Source organism: Tauraco erythrolophus, chromosome 6 (genome assembly GCF_009769465.1).
Source record: "Tauraco erythrolophus isolate bTauEry1 chromosome 6, bTauEry1.pri, whole genome shotgun sequence".
Taxonomy (NCBI): Eukaryota; Metazoa; Chordata; class Aves; order Musophagiformes; family Musophagidae; genus Tauraco; species Tauraco erythrolophus.
Genome location: NC_141470.1, coordinates 35,777,509 through 35,798,209, shown reverse-complemented (window position 1 = coordinate 35,798,209; position 20,701 = coordinate 35,777,509). Strand labels below are relative to the sequence as shown.

The 20,701-nt window shown below is 36.9% G+C and overlaps 1 protein-coding gene across 12 annotated transcripts in view; it reads left to right on the top strand.

Moving 5' to 3' along the window:
- The window catches only part of GPHN (gephyrin), a 321,622-nt gene that overhangs the window by 169,005 nt on the left and 131,916 nt on the right, over positions 1-20,701 (top strand). For 6 of the 12 annotated variants that reach the window (XM_086614072.1, XM_086614066.1, XM_086614065.1 and 3 more), the window contains exon 5: positions 5,548-5,586. The exons of the other annotated variants lie outside the window; for them this stretch is intronic. In XM_086614072.1, the coding sequence (XP_086470198.1) occupies positions 5,548-5,586 (39 nt within the window). The remainder of the gene's footprint in view (positions 1-5,547; positions 5,587-20,701) is intronic. 12 annotated transcript variants of the gene reach the window in all.

Sequence of the window (20,701 nt, the reverse complement as noted above, 5' to 3'; positions counted from 1 at the left end):
TAGACGTAGTATGTAGGGTTTTTTTCTTTCTGCCTGATTCAAGTTGTGCCTTTCCAGAGCAGCAGGATTTCTAGCATTGTTCACGGTGGATATGGGATTACTTCTGTTCTTCTTCAGCAGTATTCAACTCTTCTTAGTGCCCTACCAAAATCATTTTAGCGTTGTCATGGGGCCATAAAAAACTCATATTATTTTTACAAACTGTCACTTCAGGGTTCGTAGTGGCTCCATAGTGAGGAGGAATGAAGTCTTCATCTCACATGGGACATTAGTCATTATGAGGTAGGAATACTATGAAATTGTACAACCTCTAATTACCTAGGCTGTTGTTTCAGTTTTCCACCCGTCAATATTCAAGGTACCCTCTAATTTAATAACCATTTTCAGCATTTATTTTTTAGCCTATTTTAAGACTGTAGTTTTGCATATCTTTTAATGGAGGTCTTGCTCCCTGTAAAGTTTTATTTCTGTGTAGAGCTATTGTATAATGAAGTATGCTGTGTGTATATGATGTCTGATCCTGTAACTTGCCATCAGACTTTTTGAGAACTATTGTTCTCCATATTTCTTAGAAAATTATGTTTCCAACCCAGCTTGCTCCTGAAAGGTCTGAATTGTGAAACCTTGCTAGGTGCATCTGGGCAACAAATATGCTTAAACTGAATAGACTGCTCTGTGACAGACTCCTTCCAAAGTCTGTGCTACTCTGTTAGAAGTTTATCATCAACTTTATAAGGTACCATTCCCTTTTTCTTAGTCCTCCAGACATAGCTTATATGATTTGGTCGTTACCCAGTCTGCTTTATTTTTTCAATAAAATTTATTATTTGAAATGCTATATTTGCTGTTATAAAAATCCAAATACATTTATGTGCTTTATTCATTTAATTAAAAATTCTATAATTGAATTTTAAATCTCATATTTGGAAGGCATGTTATTATAGCAGAATTGGTATATTTAGTTGAAGAACACTTTTCACTAAACAACTATTACGGGTTTCTTCAAGAAGCAGCGGTATACAGATTGTTTGCACTACACACTACACCATCAGGTTGCAGAAATACTTGTGTCTTGGGAAACTGCAAACTGATTTAGCTGACTTAAGAAGTACTAAAAAGTGCACTTTCTCTTCTCTTGTTTGAGTTTCTTGGGAAAACTTGGTAGCATGCCAGCATCACTGAAGCGCTTGGTTGTGCTATCATCAACTGCAGTCACTGCATGGAAACACCTGCAAGCTGCCAGGACAGCTATAGTGAGAAATGTGAGAGAGGAGGAAGCCAGATCCCACTTCGGCTCCATTTACTTGAATATCAGAGGTTACACAAAAAAAGAAATGAAGCTCCTGACCCCATCCCAAACCCCCAAACAAAAACAAAAACAAACAAAAAAAAACCACACACACACACAAAAAAAGGAACAAACAAAAAAGGAAGAAGGAAATATATGCAGAGAGAGCATTCTTGAAGAATGCTAATTTTGATATGTAGAGAGGGCTTGGTAAATTCTTGGCATTCTGATACATAAACAGCAATTTTGAACATATTTCCTTTTCTATGTATCCAGATAAGATATGATGAGGAATGTATGTGTCTCAACTTATTTCTGTCTAGATTTCCCAACATAAACAAGTATGAAGATGGTGGGGAAAAAAGAGAGTAGGAATACAGAGGATACTTTTGCTCTGTGTATGGATTTGCTGTGTCTAAAATGGAAAGCTGCATATTTTTCTGACATTCTTTTTTAAAAAAGTTTCAAATGTCACAGTGGGTATAGAAAAAGGTCAAAAATATATGATGGCTAGGAGAGCTGCTTTCTGTGAGAGTTGCACAGCTCAGTATTTTTAGTTTATGATAAAGAACACTGGGAAATAGCTTGGTTTTTACCTGTACTTACTTTGGGAAGTGATAATGTAAGATACCAACAGCTTGCTTAGTCTTCTAAAGAGAATTACAGCAATAGCTGGTGATAGGAAGTTTCAGCCAGGAAGGTCTAATAAAATAATCACAATGGGAAAGGTTTATGTGTTTGGGTTGGTTGGTTTGTTTAACGATGAGAGATTAATCACACAGATTCCCTAAAGAACTGTATTCTCCGTTTTAATCCTGTCAAATCTAAAGCAATTGATTGTGGGAGACGTCTTATAAAACTCAAGTTATTTTGTAGTCCTTACAGGAGTCATGGATGATGTTTAATGCATTATTCTGTGCGGAAGGCCAAACTAGATTCTAGCCTGATGTTCTGTATATGTTAAATGAGAAAATAGTTTGAATCAAACAGATCCTAAAATTAAAAAGTGAGCAATTTTGTTTCCTGCATCTAAAAGGATTACATGAATTGCTCCTTTGTCTCTTTTTTGAAAATGCAAAACTGATAATATTGACTGAGGATGCTGGTACAAATACCTTTTAAATTATTTAACTAATGTATTAACCTTCTGTGTAAAGGAGTCTGACCGTGATATCCTAAAGATACTACTAATAGAATTCCTGTTAAGCAGTTGGGTATTTTTACCCGTTTGAGGATCAATTTTTATTTGCTTCATTTTAACTTTCCTTAATACTCTCAAATAGCAAATAGAAGTTCTATTTTCTGTCTTTCAAACATGTATGAAATAATTGGAAGCTCTGTTGAAAAGAAGAAAACTAGTAAAACAGCAGTAAGGGATTTGAATGTTTCATAGAATGAAAAGCAAAGCCACAGTAACGAGATAGGAAGTCTCACTTTCATATCTTAAATTTTGCAATTAATTTATTCCAATGTAATTTCAGAATGGAAGTTGGAAGTAGACTCAGCATATCCTGTGGGTGGACAAATGGTTCATATTCCAGTGATCTCAAATACTTTCAGAAATATACCCAGAAGAACAATATGATTATAATTTACTTTTTATCAGGGTAAAGAGAAGGGTTCTCCTCCTCTTGGCATTACTGATGCCTTTTAGCCACATTTTCACTGTACGGACCACAGCTCACATGGATATCTCTGTTAGTTGAAATTAGCTGGCTTGGCTCCTATTAGCAGTGTAGCCACAATAGTAGATAGATCTTGCAGTCCTTTCTGTAACTGGAGGAGAAAAATATGCCTGCCATAGGACTTCTGCATAACAAAATTTTCAGTTTGGAACTTTTGGGATTTTATTCCTCTTAGGCATTTCTAAAAATAGTTTCCATTAAAACATCTTAAGGCAAAATAATCTGGAAAATATTGTCAGGCCTGCAATTATGTAATTCTTGCCCTTAATGTGTCATTTTTTTCCAGTCATGGTCTATTACAAAGAGTTTAGTAAAAGCTTAATATGGAGAAAATTAACAAAAAGACATATAGACATGTTAGGAAGACTTCTCTGTGAAGGCAGCTTAAAGAAATGGTAACTAGAGGGAAAATACTAGTTAGTATTTAAGATGCATAAAAAATTGAGTGAGTTAGTCCTCTTGGCATAAGCACACCAGAATAGCAAAATGACTCACTTCAAATAGTTGATCATTAAAACTAGTACTTAGTAAAGAGTAGAGAGTTTCTCATTTGCTCCTCGCCTCCTGTGTAGGAGCTCTTCCGGCTGCTAAGTAAAAAGAAACTAGGAGAGTTTTGAAAAGCAGCTGGCTTCAGCAGTTATTCCTAGGATTATAACTGGTCCTTTGCCTGCTTCTGCTGATTGCTACCACGTGGAGCAGTGAAGCTTTAGCAAAACGTTAACTCGGTATAAGTACCAGAGAGAAAACCAAAATGACTATTGTTACACATAGACATGAAAGTCTTATCAATTATAGACAAGAAAATAATTACTTTTGAATGTTAATTTAGACCATTCACAGATATTTTAGCTTCTTGTCACTTCATCCATGTATTCTTTTTTCCAATTATTTTGTAATGAGAATATTCAAACTGAAAGATGCATAATCTACTGTTGATTATTTATTATTTACATTTAAATTTTCACTGAATTTAAGAAGTCCATCTTTTATTCCACGAACAAACATTTTCTTATGGTTTGCTGAGATCAGTTTGTCATAGTTCGTTTTCATTGAGCCTTGAAAGATCTCCCTTTGGAGACAAGGTGCTAGCAATTTTGTTCTTCATGAGATCCAGCTAACTCTAGTTGCTGCTGGCCACAGAATCACAGCATTTTATAAAACTGCCGATGCATGCTCTGGGTACCTCGTACTCTATAGTATTAATGTTTATGCTAGTTCAGTCAATGTATGCTATTCCTGGCTGGTTTGTACCATTACTAATCATATGATGGAAATCACTTGGTCTCCTCTGCCCAAATTTCCTGTCATTCTGTTCTAAGCCCAAATAGTAGTATTTGATACAGGAAAGTTTGGATATAGAAGAAATTCCTGTTCTATGACCCCAATTTCTAAATTTGAAGTTATATTAGCCTTTATTATTCCTGTGCCTTGCTCAGCCAGAAGGAGAATGAGTGGCTGATACCCAGAGGATCAGTATAAATAATGTTCCATCAGCTTAGCCTATTGCTAGTATATTCTTATAAAAGCTTTGTTGCGTGTGAGTACATGGCAAAGTCTTGTGGATTCTGTCTCTGTGACCTTTCCAAATCCTAATTCAGCAGTGCACAGCAGAACTAATGATTCCTTTATTGTGTCTAAGGTTCTTTACAGTTTGCAAGAGAGGGAAGAGTTGACTTCTTGTTGATTATTGTTGCCTTATCAAAGTGAGATGTAGGTTTTCAGTGTTACCAGTCAGAAGTTAATGTGCAGGCAGATAAGTACTCACGCAATGTGGACTTCTAAGAGGACAGAAATAGTGTAGTTTGATTCCTGATTGGTTGACTTTTGGTTACTAGGAAGATACTGAATAACTCATGACTAAATACACAGATGAGTTAAATTACTGGATTTTATTACTGGTGGAATTTTCTCAGTTCTTGTGTTCCAGAGTTCATTACATGTTTCTGAAATAGAGCAGCAGCTAACATTTCTGAAACATGGTTTAATTTGTTTAAAAAAAAAACCCACCATGATAAATAACAGCATGCTTAAGTTAAAGAGAAGAGGAGAATCAAGGTAAAAAAAGGTGGTGTAAGTTTCGTACTTTGCAACTCTTGCCATAGAAGAGGGTTACCCCACAAGATTTGTAAGACTAATTCTGTTCATTAGAGTGTGGGTGTATCTAAGCCAGATTCAAACACCAGCCTACACTAGTGATGAGTAACAGTTAATGACTTCTTCAGTTTATCTCACAAATGGCCGGCAGTGGCTAATGGGTACTCCTGTTCATCTTCACAAGCTATTTTGCAGTGGATATGGGAATGTGCTCACAAGACCATCCCCTTTCCCCTCTTATACACCTTGTGCTAGAGGTAAGTGTGGTTTTGGGGAATAAGGGTGGGATGTCATGAGATGAAAGTGATGTTGGCTTCTTAAATTTTTCGGAAACCTCAATAAAGGCATGTATCTGGGGATGGGCAAAGATTCAGTTGAATTCTTATTTTTTGCCCAAAGAGGTTACCCAGTCCTAAATTGACATGCTTTCCTTGAACTGGGAGTCAGAAATCCCTTTTCTCTTCTGTTTTTCTGCTGCAGAAATTCCCAACATTCCCATTATGTGGGCTCCAGAGAGGGGTAAGCAACATCTTCAATCCCACCCGATCATTTCCGAACTAATTCTTTGCTAGTATTTTTTTGCTTTTTTAATCATCATCAGAAACAGTTTTTAGACACATTTTTCCCATTTGTTTGATTTTCTTGTGGATTCTCATATTTTTGTTTTATAGGAAGGTCCCATGGCCTCCCCAAGTGCTAGGGTCAAACTCATCTGCTGTTTCCATTTGTGTGCTATTCTCCTGTGAATTTTCATGGTTCACTCTGATCTAATGATATTACCAGAGGGTGAGCATCTAGATTCTTGGGACTGTTTCACTCATGGTATCCTAAGTTACTGCAAAAGCACTGCCACTCTGCTGCCCTGTCCATTGGTTGGCAGGCTTATGTTTTGTCCTTGCTGACAGCCGCCTCTGATTATTCATGGGACTTTGGTCTTCTGCTGCTTTGACTGTCTGGAGACTGCCTGGCATTCACTACGCTCTTTTATTCTCTCTACCTGCTGGCTGTGTGATGTTGTCCTCCGGAAATCTTGGCCCTTTGCCTGACTGTCTGGCATTACCTCTTGACCAGCTAATTGCTTGACACTGACTACCTACTGCCCTGTCCGTGTGTTGAACGGCATGTGTCGCCTCCTTATTGTCCTTTTGGTCTGATTGCACAGGGGCATTGGCCTTCTGCTGCCCTGTCTCCTGCTCCGAGTGCCTGGCCATCACCTTCCTGCTGAGTGCATCTGCTGACTTTGCGGAATTGCTCTTCTGCTGCTTGGCACACCTGCTGTTTGGTACTGCTTTATCGACTTGCTGAATGTCTGGCGTTTTCCTCCTGCCTTTCCACCTGCTTCTTGATTATAGTGTCCCCTTGCTGCTCTTTGAGTCTGCTTACTCACTGATAACTTGCTCTTTTGCTCTCCTGTCCACTTGTTTTTATGCCTGGCATTTCTATCATATTGTCCTGCCCACCTGCCTAAATTTTATTTCTAAATATGCACCAGTCTGAAAAAAATAAGAAGAATTGTAAGGAATGGGGGAAAAATATTGTCTGGCTCCTTTGTGATCTGATTCAGTTCAACACACTGGCCAAAAACTGATCTCAGTACCAGCATCCAGCTTTTTCATAGAACTGCTCAAAACTCTTTCCCTTCTTACAAAAAAAAAAAAAAAAATTTGAATTGTATTTAGTCTTTGCTTCCATCACTTCATTTGATAGATGTATTACTGTTCAGTAATACTGTATTCAGTATTAAATTTGGTAGTAATTAAGTACTAAACCACATCACTGATATTACCTATGGTAATTCGCAGAATCCGTGGAAAGTCGGTAATAGCAGGGGAAAAAACCAATCTGTTACTGAGGCTCAGAAAGATTAAGGTTTGAATGTAGAGCTATGTTCAGTAAATAGAGTGGATCAAAGGAGCTAAATAAGAAATTTTACAGATCTCTTAATTTAAAACACAAGATTGAAGCTGATCTAAAAAAACTATTGGATCAGTACACTATTACAAAACTGCAGCGTGTCCTTGTAGCTGCTGCCTACTCTTTCTGTACTGGGAGAATGGTCAGTTGCCAGTTTACAGAAACCTTTTATCACTCTCTCACAGGCTACGAACAAGGATTTGACTATATCTGTAAGGTCCATAGTAAGGGAGTAAATCATTGTCACAGCTTAGAATGAGAAGCAAGATTTCCTGCCTCTTTTCTTTTAATTCAACTCACTTGACCTCTCTTTTCCTAGCTTTGCCACAGTTTTTGGCTTATTATGAGTGCAGTCTTAATTACCATTTTGAATCCACTACCAACTAGAAACCAGAAAGGATATTCTGCCATGATGAACCCTGTCATAATTTCATAATAAATTCTTCCTACGCTTGAAATAATTGTATACAATATTCTTTTAACTTTAGCTTTTAATCTCTCCAGATATAATATTACTACTTTTGCTATCTTCAGAGATACCCTACATAGGCAAAATGATGTCTAACTGTAGAGGCAGGGCAGCGTCCTATGAGTCAGTAGCCTCTTTCACCTGCGTGAGCTCAGCTGTGGAATCAGGGAGAGACGCTGTGGGAGAGCACCTTGCTCCCATGCTCCCAACACCAGCTTGCCCCTGTGGAGGATGGCTCCCAGTACAGCAGACAATGTTCTGAATAAGAGCCTGTAGGAACCTTCATCTAATTTTCCATTAACCTCTAGAAATCCAGTAAATCTTGTATTCTGCTCCAGAGGACACGAACGTCCACCCCTGCTCTCTCATGGTCTCCTAGGCTCTGCTCTCCTCTCTCTTCTCAACCTTTCCAACCCTCCCTTGCTTCTCCAAGCATATTTTTTTCACAACTTTACAAACTCTTAAAGACAGTAGGCTGGCAGTCTGTCACTTCCCACCAGCTTCACGCTGTTGAGGGGTCTGGTGACAAGAACAGATCTCAGTGGCAATTCTCTTTCTCCGAGCTTTACCTCCCAGTGCTGCTTCCCTACACTGTTGTTTGAGAAGTGACATCAAATGCTGGAAGGGAGGAGGAGTATTTACTCGAGCACTGCGGGACTGCAGGACACTGCTACAGCTTACTTCTTATCCCAAGAACTATAAGTTATTTTTCCATGTATCATTTTAGTTATTTTTAATGTAGTTTTTTTAAAACTTAATATTACCTCAGAAAAATGGCTAGTTTTCAAATAATATGCAGGTTATATAAACTTTAAACAAAATGCAGAAAAGCATCAGAAACTGAAGGAAAATAAACACAATGCTTCTTCTTGAATGTATGGAATTTTCTCGATTGAAAATTATACCTGCCGGAGAATTCATGCAGTGCTGTCTCAGGCAGCTTCACTGAAAATATCCAGGTAAATCAGTTTTCCATCTGCAGTGATCAAGTTATGATACAAATATTTTAATCAGTTACAAAAAAAAAATCTATTTTAAGTTGAAAGAATACATTGTAGTTTTTATCTTATGAATGAGTCAAAATATGATTAGAGAAACAATGAAAAATTTGCACCCAAAACCCTGAGAATAACATTGTATCTGTGAAATCCCTGGAACAATGAACTACAACATTACTTTGTCTTTTTTTTGATGGGTCGTTGTTGGTTTTATTAAGGTATTCTTTAGTCTCCTGTGCACTTTCAAACAAAAAATTAGATTCTGGAACAATCATGAAGAGTTACAAGTCTTTCCAGCTTATAGAGTTTCCCTTTCTAGGATAAATAAATTTCCTGTTATCAGCCTAATAGTATCTCAGTTTTATTTCCTCTCGTTAGACTCTTTTCCTTCTTTATTATCTCTGATAAAAAGAAATCTTGTTACATTTCTGATAGTCATTTCCTGAACTACTGTATCTAAATTCTACAAATTGTCAGGAGAGTGTTTTTCATATATGCTCTTCTCACTCCAATGCAGTATTTAAATTCCATTAAAATTTATACAGTTTGCTTTCTTTGTTCTTCTCTGTTTTCTAAAGGTATCCTTTCTGATGGTAGTCACCATTGTAGCATCTAAGCACTTAATTTCTTCAGTTATTTCTGAAAAGAAAACAAATTCCTAATACAGGTCTTTTGCTCTCAAAAAGAAAGACAAATATATAATTATTTTGTTACTCTTGAGATTTCCAGAAGGTGTTCTACTGCCCTGATCCACTTAATCACTGTTTTCAATTTCAGTTGAAATTTTCTATTCTTTTAAGAATAAATTATCTGACAGTGACTTCTATCAACTTGGAATTCAGATTATGATGTCTGTACATTGCTTCTGGACCTAATTTGAAAAAATTATTTGTTTAATTCTAGACAAGAATGCCTCAGATGATAAGTGTTATGCTAAAGAGCATGTGTACCTTTTGGCTCATGCATTGTCATCACTGATGAAGGCTTTTGCTGTCACAACTCATGTAAAAATTTGCTGAAGGTTTACTGATGACGTTTAAGATTCAGTGTCTCTCTACTGTTACCTCTGAGTGGGTAAATAGCTTTTGTTGGAAAAATGAGGAGATAGATACACAAAGGAGATGCAAAAAGCAAGACAATACTGTTTCTACATGATTACTTCTGAGCGTTGCAAGTTGTAACCCACAATTTTTTCTTTTATTTGAACATATTTGGGAAGATTTAAGCACTCCATCTTCTGGGTTTCCTCTTCTTAAAACATCCTTTAGAGTACAGGCTAGGAAAAGTGTTTACATGGTTATAATACAGTTTTAACTGATTCCTTGGTAAGATAATATCCATGGCTTAAAGATTTAAAGTGAATTCAGTAAGTTAAACTGATATGTTCACTGAGTTTATACATGGAAGAGGACCCAGTCCCCCATCCTTCAATAACTATTGCAGAATTGTTCCACTAGTACGTTTTTCTGTTGTTCTGCCCAATCAGCCTTTAGATTTTGAATTTGCTGGACTTCTTTCACTTCAGTTGGGAGTTTGATGAAGTCAGATAGGTGCCATGGTTCAGAAATTTTATCTGAGACTGCACCTAAACTTTTGTTTGATTAGTCCTTTACTGCTCTGATAGTACATCATAGCAACACTAAATAATCGTTTGCACCCACACTGTTTGCTTTCAGAAAACATTTGTGCACCTTAATTAGGCTTTTTCTTTTAATCTTTTTACAGATAGGCTGTAGATAGACTTGATGAAATAAGCTTTATTTTATGTAGTGTTGCAATCATGTACATCACTCAAGTGGTGGGTTTTGCAGATTTTGAAGGTGAATGAAACTTTCACGTTGCACCATTTTTAGCCTGAGGTTTTGGGCTACAGCTGCCTTTTCAAGACTGACAAATGATTTGGTTATTGCCACTTCTTTCTACAAGCTGACCAGTTCTTTCTTTCAGACCAAATAGTGCTTATGTATCCAGTGGTATACAAAAGTAATCCATGAACAGTAAGGCCTAAAACTATGGTCTCTCTCAAACTCTTCTACAATTCATGCAAGTTTTACTGATTTCTGCTATTCAGCATTGGTGATTCCTGGGATGAGCAGAACAGAGAAAGGCATCAAGTTCTTTTAGATGTCTCTATCTCTCAGGGATTTTGTTTCCTGCAGCATCTTAATGAGAAGCTGCTATTAACTCATCATCGCTCTTTGCAGGCAAGAGGGAGTCTGTACCACTAGAGTTTTGACTTTTAAGCATAACGAAGATGGATTTACTAACCTAGCTGGAACTTGTGGGTTTTTCTCAATTAATAGCTTGTCACATTGTTAAGACAGCTTAATATTTTCCCCAGATATATTTTGTGTCTTTGTTTCTTTTCCTTGCTAGTTTTTTTTTTTTTTATATTAGGATTTTTTTTTATTTAACTTGTTTAATCAGACACGTAGTATTGGGGAGCTATCCTTAAGTGCATATGATTTCTGTGTTATTCTGAATTACTGTCTTTCATTGTCTGTATACATTATATAGAAATACTGCTGTCTGATTTTTTTACTTAAGTTAATCCGCTTAGAGCGATGATGTTTGTAGTTGCTGTTCTCTGAATCACTGCCATTGCTGTGGTGGTAGTGACCTGCTTAGCATTTATTGCAAGAGTCCAGTCCTGTGTACATTTTAAGTACAGAGGGGAAGAACTAACTTGTTCCCTGTGCCTATCTAAGAATCTCTTCTGCCTTACCAGTTGTTAAAAGCTACCACTTTTCTCAGTGATCCACTTACACACTGCTAGTATAAAAATCAATCTGCTGAAAAAGTTTGGACACAGAGAATTTTATTAAAAAGCAAAAAGATTCTTTTACACAACACAGTCTGCTGGTTCAAGCACAGCACAAATGTATATGAGGAGAGGTACCTATATATCTATGTTGCCATATCTATAAAGAATGAAAAGGTGCCTACATTATAAGAACTTCAGGGTTTTGAAGTTAAGAGTTGGGCAGTTAGGAGGTAAACCAACAGAATTTGACTATACAATGTGAAGTTGCATTAATGTGAAAGCATTACTCGGTCACAGCTGAGGAGTGTCAATAAATGATTGAACTGGTTTTAGCTATTGCATGAAAGATGCTGTAACGTCTTCTGAAACTGGAAGAAACTGGAGTTTTGGATACAGAAATGTGTATAGAAAAGATCTTAGGAACAGTGAAATAAAGGGAAAATATTTTATACTGGATTTTTGTTATATTGTTAACTCTTTATTATTAAGTATTATAAACCATTAATTAAATACTAAAATCAAATTCTAGAGGAAAATATAAACTTGATATAGTTAATATTCCTCATTTGTTGTAGATGGGGAATTACGCTGTCTTCTGTTTCAGTGCTCTGTGCTGCAGCAGTCTCGGCAAAGTACTTTCCATCTTCTCTTTGAAAAAATTTTTCATCCAATTGTTTCCATGAGAATCTTAGAGGAAAAAAAAAAGTCATTTGTGCCAGGAGCTGAATAATCCTTTATAGGAAATAGTTTGACAGAATGCACAGTAGGTCACTTTGGCTTTCAAATTCTGTTCAGTTGTTCAGTTCCAATGAGTCCATCACTCACGTATACCTAAATCGGCAACTGTTCAGATTCTGAACACATGAACTGGATCTCACTGAAGAATCCTTTCTATGAGTTTTTAGGTTCTGGCAGAAGTACTTTAAATCTGTTGTTATTAGACATATTTTATCATTTGCTTGGGAAGTACAGATACTGTGTAAGGGAATCTAAAGAGAAAGTAAAGTACTTTTTGTAGTTCTTGTATTGCTGTGGTATATTCTTGAAAAAATCACTCAGTAGTCCATCCTTTGTACTGTATTTTGGGAAGGATTTTTTTTTTTAATTTTCAATATTAATGATTTGAGGTCTGAAAATGTTTAGAGATGCTACTTCACCTGTGGTAGAGATTGACTGGAGTTTCAGAAGTACAAATATTTCATATGCAATATTTGTTCTTGGCAGAAGGTAGCAAATGATAGGAAAGAGCAGACAACATTCTCAAAAGAAGAGAGTTCCACATCTTAATCTCAATAGCAAATGCACTGAAGCTAAAACATTGCAAAATTGTTTATTTAGAGAAGTGAAATTACAAGTAAATTTTGGTTCTTTCATTGCCCAAGAGATTGGGCAAATTCTTAAGAGAAAGCAGTGTGCATTTCTATCTGCTGGCTTCATTCTTTGTACTGACACTGATGAGGATTCTCTAAAGAATAGGATCTATTCTCTTCCTGTGATACTAATCAACTAAGCAAAAGCGACAGGTTTATTTTTCTTATGCAGTTCTAGACTTGATTGCTTAATATACTTTTTCCCTCTGTGTATAAATAATCCAAGTTTGACACTAGTTTTGTATGAAATGAAGCTAACTGTACCCTGACTCTGCTTTCATATAGTTATATCTTCTAGAAGATAGTACACATAACCAAAAGCACTGTACGAGGTATTTTTTTATGACAGTGCTCTCTAGTTATTATACTGTTTGTTAAAGCTCATTGCATTGTCACTTGCATTAATTGTACGATTCTTATTGATACTCTTATTAAGATATTGTAGATATTGATGTTCATTTCTTTCATTTCTGCTATATGATTCTGTGATTCGCAGAGAACAAAATTTTCCACTTCCTAGGTTTTGTTCTACTACTTCCATTTTTAAAGAATTTTGCTGAATTTGTGATGGATTAGTGTAGATTTTTACATTTTATATTAAATATAAAGCAGTTTGAAGTAACTGAAGGAAAACTTAAAAGAATAATAATGATTAATAGATAAAATTTTAACAGTGTTTTTGTAATAGCAAAATTATATCCCTGCCTTTACCAGGAAGTCTTCAGCTGTACTACTTTTATTGAACACCAGTGGATTCATTCTTACATGGAGTTAAAGTGGGAAGCACAGCAGTTTGCGCACGGAAGAGAGGACTGAAAAAGGAAGTAGGCACCTGCCCCTTCTTTGTAAGCAAGTGCAGTAGCTTGTTTCCAGCTGTTGTTTTAAGAAGCTGATCCTCCTAACCTCCCCCCCTTTGCAAATACTGACTTTTGACACTGGCTTAACACACACCATTACACAGCTGTGAAATACTGCATCTGGTGGGCTGCGTACGTCTTCATAGAGCCTGAATGCATTCCTTGTAGTACAGAAAAACATTTAGTAAGCATTTTCTTTATTTGGTTAACTGTTTCAAAAAATAATTTTTCTGTTGGTTTCATGGCAATATATGGCAGCTGGCAGTACCATAAAATTAAGATGAGTTTGTATGGCATAAATATTTTATATACACTTACTATCTTAAAACTTTGTTCAGCAATCAGTATTAAAAAATTATTATTAACACTTAATATATATTAGAATATATTTTAGAAGTGATATTTAGAAGCTGCACATGGTTTGGTTGCCCAGATGCACCAATTTCATTACACAAATGGGGCAGGCATATCACTGATCTCTGAAGTTCGTGTGAATCACATGCAACCAGGTTTAGCTCAAAACTTAGATACAAACCTACTGAAGTGAAGGAACAAGTTACAAATTCCACAATGTTGCTTTCTCAGGTATATTCATTTAATTTTTCTCAGGTATATTCATTTAAATTTTCAGCTTCTTTATTTTGTATAAAAATCTGAAGCATCTTCCCCAAAATATTTTTCAAACTGTAAGTAAAAATGAAACCGAGTGTTATGGAGTAAATCTTTTGATTAGTTTGATTTCAGTTGAAGAATACAAAGTCTTGTAAGGAAAGTTACAATAAATACTAAAATCTTTATTAACTAATATACACTTAGGTAATTCTTTGTTTACAAAAATAAGTATTTTTGGAGTCCAAGTATTAAAAATTAAATATATTCACAGCTTGGTCATGCATAAGTCATTGAGTATTATCTGAGGTACCTCCACCAGGCAGTTGCTTTTTATGGTCATATCCACAGTAGAATTGTACTGATAGAATCGTTCGCTGATACTGGTTTATGAACAAGAAGGACATTGAATTAGCCTCTGAGTCTCATGCCATAGGCGTTAGGTTACAGTAAATGGTATGACAGATCCCAGTGAAGAGAACGAGGAAATTTGGAGATGGCAAGTTGCAGCAGTGGGAATCAGGGATATAGGGAAAAACAGAGTCTATATTCAATCTAATCTAACAGCAGTTAGTGCTGTGTTTGTTCCTCACCCTGATAAATTTTGTAGGGTCATTCTGTGATGTTTGGGATCCTGGTGGCAGTAGAGCCATTGCGAATACGCTGAGAGTGCAAGAAAACTTAATTGAGCATTCTTGTGCTGCAGAATTATTGTCAGTGGAAATGCATTATTGGTGTGTCCAGACACACCAGTTTGTAGAGTTCATTTTTAGTTGGCCATGTTAATCAGAGTTTCATCCACCTTTGGCTGTTTGTAGATTTGAGTTGAGAGAAGAAGAGGAAAAAGGGCATGTAATCATATAAGTTAGTGGATGAATATATACAAAGCTCACCATTGATAAGAAGGAAAGGTGATAGAGTAAGCCACCCTAATATGTTTAGACATGTTTTATTTTATTTTATGTAAAATAATTCTATAAAAGCCTGGGAGAGCTCTTAGGACATGTCTATGTGTGTCTGACACATAGCAGCATTTAACATCAGAACGACCCAACAGGAACATCAAAATGGAGACTTGCCAGACTTGGGCTGAGTTTCTTAGTGTGCAGTAAAATTGATAGAAGCCTGGGTGATCACTTCATGAGGAGGAACAAACACACATATCAGAGGCAGCATTGGCCTTATGTCTGCCTAGCCACCACCAGTCCGTCCTGTGAACCCAAACATAGTGATTGGTGCTTACTTTAGCCTTATGTTAGTTATTCTCCACTGCTCTGGGACTGTAAAACAGTTGATGGGTTTTTACAGGCCCACATCGTTAGCACTCATGAATAGCTTATTGTTGAGGAAACGATGACTGTCAGGCTATTACTTTTAAGGCACCTGTAGCCAGGTTCATTGGTGCGGGTGTGAATCTGTCAAAAGCTCTAGATTGACAGCAAACACCTACTTCTGGGATCCACCCTGTCCAGAAGCAGCTATTGACTACCCTCTCATGCAGGCCATTCTCAACTTACATGGATCTGCAACAAGTAATTTGACATCAAGAAGTCAATGACGATCGTGGTTGCGTACATGTGAAAGGACAACCACTGCATGGCGTGTTGCTGGCTGCAGCACCCCAATGATGTGTTAGGGCCACTATATTGTTAGAAAGTTGCTAACTTTGATGACAAGATTGAGAGACATTTACAAACCTGCTTGACTTTGGTTGCTTTGCAGCAATAGCATATGTCATCGGTTTTATCCATTTTTCAAATTAACTAAGCAATTAGCCAAAGAAATTTGAGTTTGGAGAACATCAGAAAGCACAGCTCCTGTCAAGCCTTCTGTCCATAAAAAAGACACAAAATATCATCACAGAGGTTACTGAGGGCAGGGGATAAGGAAAATTCAAGGAAAGACAGCATGATGGTGAGAATGAGTGACTCAGAACTGATCCTTATGCAAAAGCTTTTCAGTATATTGAAAGAAACCAGCTGCTGCAGCCTGTATTTCTTATTGTATTAAGAGAAGAAATAGATAAGGGATTTTTAGGCGAGAAGTTCTAATCAGACTAGCTCCATGTAAGCTCTATTTTCTCCCCTGCAAATTAAGAGTAGGGAAGTAGAGAATAAGCTGAAATAGCTGACTTGTGAATAGAAATTACAGGCACGTGTTATCTCCAGCAGAGGTATACTGAATAACCTTGAAGAAGGTATCTCATATCCAAGCTGAAAGATGTAATTTTTATTCCTAAAGTATACGCTTCTTACACAACTATTTGACAGACGTGACTGACATTTTCATTGGATATTTGACTGATCTGTCTTCGTAGTGCTTTGTCCAGTCTTCTGAGGTTTGACTGTGGGCTGAGAGCTCTGTTGCAGAGGGTGTGTACATATTTCTTTGGTTAGGCCCTTCCAAGACTTCTGCTTTCAATGGAAAGCTCAAATAGATAATAAAATGTTATCTATGCTAGTTCTGTATTCTGTTAAATATAAATTACCTGCAAATTTGTCCATTAATTTGCATAAATAGCTTTATGACATGCTATACAGAGTCATAGATTTGAACTTTTTCAACGGAAATAATGTTTTCAACAGAGACACTCTTGGTCATCTTAATTTAATCAAATTTATTATGGCTTCTTGGTCTCATATTTGCATTTTAGTTGAAGAGATAAAACTATATTACCATCCCAAAACTGCTGAAGAATATGAAATGTCTCAGATCATTACTTACTATTGAGAGGTCAAACTTTGCTATGTTTAATACCTGAAAGACAAAGATAAGGAGTTTCTGAACATTTCAAGATGAGTAGTCCTAGGTCTTTTAATTAAATCAGTCCGCAGTGGGTATACCCTCAAGAAGCTGCCTGGGAAATCTTCCACAGGTTAGGAACTAAACTAACTTAATTTATACGGAAGCAAAGAAAGGCAGTGAAGCAGCAGAGAACTCTGTGAAACCAATTGGCAGCAAGCCATCTGTTAAGCAACCACAACTACGTCAAAGATATCTAAAAATATATCAGTTGGTTTGGGAACATAATGCCCTAACTCCAATAAAAAAGCACTTCGAAAACAATCAAAAATGTGTTTTAAAATAAATTGCATTTATTCATACAGCAATAAAATGGAAGAACTGCTCTCGTAGACAGTGTTAATAAGTCCTGAATAGTTCCATGAAAAAATTATTTAATTGTTAGCTTCTACTTCTCCTCTCTGGAGTAGAAACTACTGTTTTATTGCAGTCACATTGTCTCTTTCTCTGGTTCCCCCACAGTCTGACCCTTCCATCACGTGCTGTCTTCCTTTTTGCTTCTCCCGAGTTTCTCCCTCATGTGTTGTCCATCCAAGCCACCTTGTGCGGTCTTATTTTCATCCCACTCATTTCATTCACTTGCCCTTACTCTACTCTCATCCTTGCTCTTCTGACAATGCCACTGCTTGGAGTTCCTCTCTGCAATTCTTCCTTTCTACTTAGGCTTCCTTCTTCCCATGTTCCCTTCTCCCATCTAAACTACAGACCTCTTCTTTCTTTGCAGCCTCCAAACTGGCCTTTCTGTCTCTCTCCTGAACTCTTGCTTTTACTTTTAAATGCTTCCACTGCTGTGGAAACCCCTCTCTTCCACCTCCATCTTGTGTGCATCTATCTTCTTTGTGCTGCCATCTTATGTGGGAGAAACTGGAGACACTTCCTTGATGACATTTTTGTATTTTACACAAATTTACTCCCATATTGTCCACCTACTTTTTGTATAGTCATCAGCCTCAGGTTTGAGAAATCAGTCTATAGCTTCTAAATGAAATCTCCTCATCATTTTTTCCTGCTTCTGCTCACATAGTAGTGTTGTCATTGCTGTTGTAAAAGAGCCAGGGGCAACAGCCTTGTTTTGTGATTCATTTTGTGCCAAAGCTATGGCCCTCTGCAGCAGGCAAAAGCTGGCTGATGGTGAGACTACCGAGAAAAAAATGTCCACGGCACACAAAGTTTAACAATCTTAATTCAGCCTTGCAAGAGTACTGGTAAAGTGTGAAGGTGCTGAGTCACTAATTCTTTAATAGTTTGCGTGCAGGTAGATGCTGTTATAAGACAGTTAACTCCTGAACTGGGCACAGATCAAAGTCTAGTTTTGCCGTCTCTCTTCCACCCTTCCTTCAAACCTGAAAGAACTGTTAGAAAACTTGGCCACCTGCACTTTAGTACGTTGTTAGGTGAAACAAAGAGTTGTTACAGATAGACATGAAGTATCTCCACTGCAGCACTGCTAATTTCACTTCTATATGTATAGCTAATTAAGAGCATGCTTCCCAGCGTGATGGTGATTTCAGTTCCTGTACACTGCACGTTTTAAGTTGTGTTATTTGAGGACATCCCGAGAGTGGACTTTCCAGTGGCTGATTTCAAGAGCAGATGTCACTGTAAAAGTTGTTTACTTAGCAGCAGCCTTTTTTGGTTACATCCATCCGGTCAGGCTGCAAATATGAAAACAGGAAGCATTCCCCTGTTTGTAGAAGTCTGTCTGCAGTAATACATATAAGCATATATATTTTGAAACAGTATTTTTAGAAACTTCTGTTGAAGGCTGTACTGCTGTTTGGACTTTCTGCCCTTTCAGATTTTGTTGCTTAGTCTATACATTTTTAATAATCACATTGCCTGCTAGCAGTGACATTTTGTGAAGGTCATTTTTCTTGTGAAGTTGGAGAATGGACTTGAATTTCATTGAAGGGCTCCCCGAGCTGCAGGATCATTGTTTATGGAACTCTTTTGCATCTTGTACTACCTTTGAAGCCTGTTTAGAATTTTAACTAATGATATCTTCAAAGTGTCACTATGCTCAAGGGCAAAAAAGAAATCTCAAAATGCATTTTATATTTAAACCCAGTTTTGAATAGCTTTGAAGCATGGTATTAGCTGAAATAAAAGGCATAGATTCAGACTATGTATGCATGCGGAGAGTTCCATGTTTCACTAACTTTTTCAGTGTCAGCAAGGTGTCGCTTCACCATTGCAGCGCCTTTTCTTCTATTCTATAAAAATCGTCAGGTCTATGAATAGTCTTAAGAATTTAATAATAATTTAATACCTCAGCAGATATCTTTAGGCAGTCTCCCTCAGTGGAGAGGTTTGTTTTGTCTACATCATTCCTACCCTGCTGCTTCTCATTTCCTCTGTGTAGAAATACTGGGTTGTATTTATGTCGTTTCTGTTTCTGGGTAGAGGATGGCAGATACTAAATCCAACATGCTATGCTTGAAATAAGACTGTGGTGTCAGCTACTGAATTGCTTGATTTTGTATAAACCAAAGTTCCTGCTTCCCACAACTGAGCACATACCAAGTTTGTTTATTAATAAAAGATCTGAAGGTTTACTTGGTAGCTGTGTCTGATGTCTTCTGATACTGATATGTTCCTTTAAAACATGTTAAATTTTAGTGGCAATGTTTGAGAATATGACCACTTGAATAACTGTACTGTTCAGGGATTTCTTTGTTTTTAAGTTTTTTTTATTGCTTCCTGCAAGTGTTTCAGGTCTGTAGCTAGTATAGGACTCCTGGATCCTTCTCACAGGGATGCCATTGAGTTAATACTGTAATTTTCTTTCTCTATGACTTTGTTTTTCTATTTGTAAACTAGGAGCTTACAAAAGTGCAAGGATGTGATTTATAATTTAATATTTCCCACAAAATAGTTTGTCTTATTTTCTTCCATTTTATTCTTTTTCTGTATCAAACTGCCCAGAAAAATTAGCTTATTCAGCATGTCCTTATATTTAAGATGTGCTTTTCTATTTCTGTTTTGATAGCTGTACCATCAAAGCATTGTAGTTTGGCTGGATGTTTTACAATGGATTTCACAGTTTTATGAGCATTGCTAACATTGTAGTTGTGCCAAATAACTTAGAATCTTGTTTCACAACATGAAACAAGATGATCCACTAAACAGCAACCACTGTGAGGGAAATGAAGAGAGGGTAGGACTGCAACCTGCCTTTGAGCTGTTATGTCTTAACTAAAGTTAGAGACTGGGGGACCGGACAGATTGTGCGTTCGAGAAAATTTGTGTTAGGAAGTACGGACAGAAGATGACGCACGTCTCAGAAAAATAATTTTCCATCTGATTCCCTGTGTAGAAAAAGGACTAAAAAGACACTAATTTTCAGACTCTGCTTCCAGGCTTCTTGGTGCCCACTGCATATGGACCGCTTGTGAATAACAGCTACCAGCCTGTTTGGAACTGCTGTTTTGCTGACATGATCAAAAGGGAAGGCCTCAGCCTCTGGCCATTATCATTACCATTTTAGTATTTTCCTGCCTGCCTGCTACATGGGCTTCCCTTTGCAATTTTTTTTTGTGTCTTCTGCGCAGACTGATTCACCCTTCTCATGCCTGGGAAAATCTCAACGGGAAAATGCACATGAGATTGATAAGGAAGAGAAGGCAGTTGCATTTGGTCTTTTCCTTGCTTATTCCCAAACATTTTTTTCTTTCCGTTAGAGGGAGTTGTTATTATTTATGTGATGTTGATTAACATTTCCTATATATTTAGGGTCCTGACTTTCAGCATTTTCTATAGGAGTCTTTACAGTACAGCTAACAGTGCTTCTTCCCAACCCCTTGTCTTTCCCTATTTTACACAACCAAGAGAAAATTCTTTAACGTATTTCA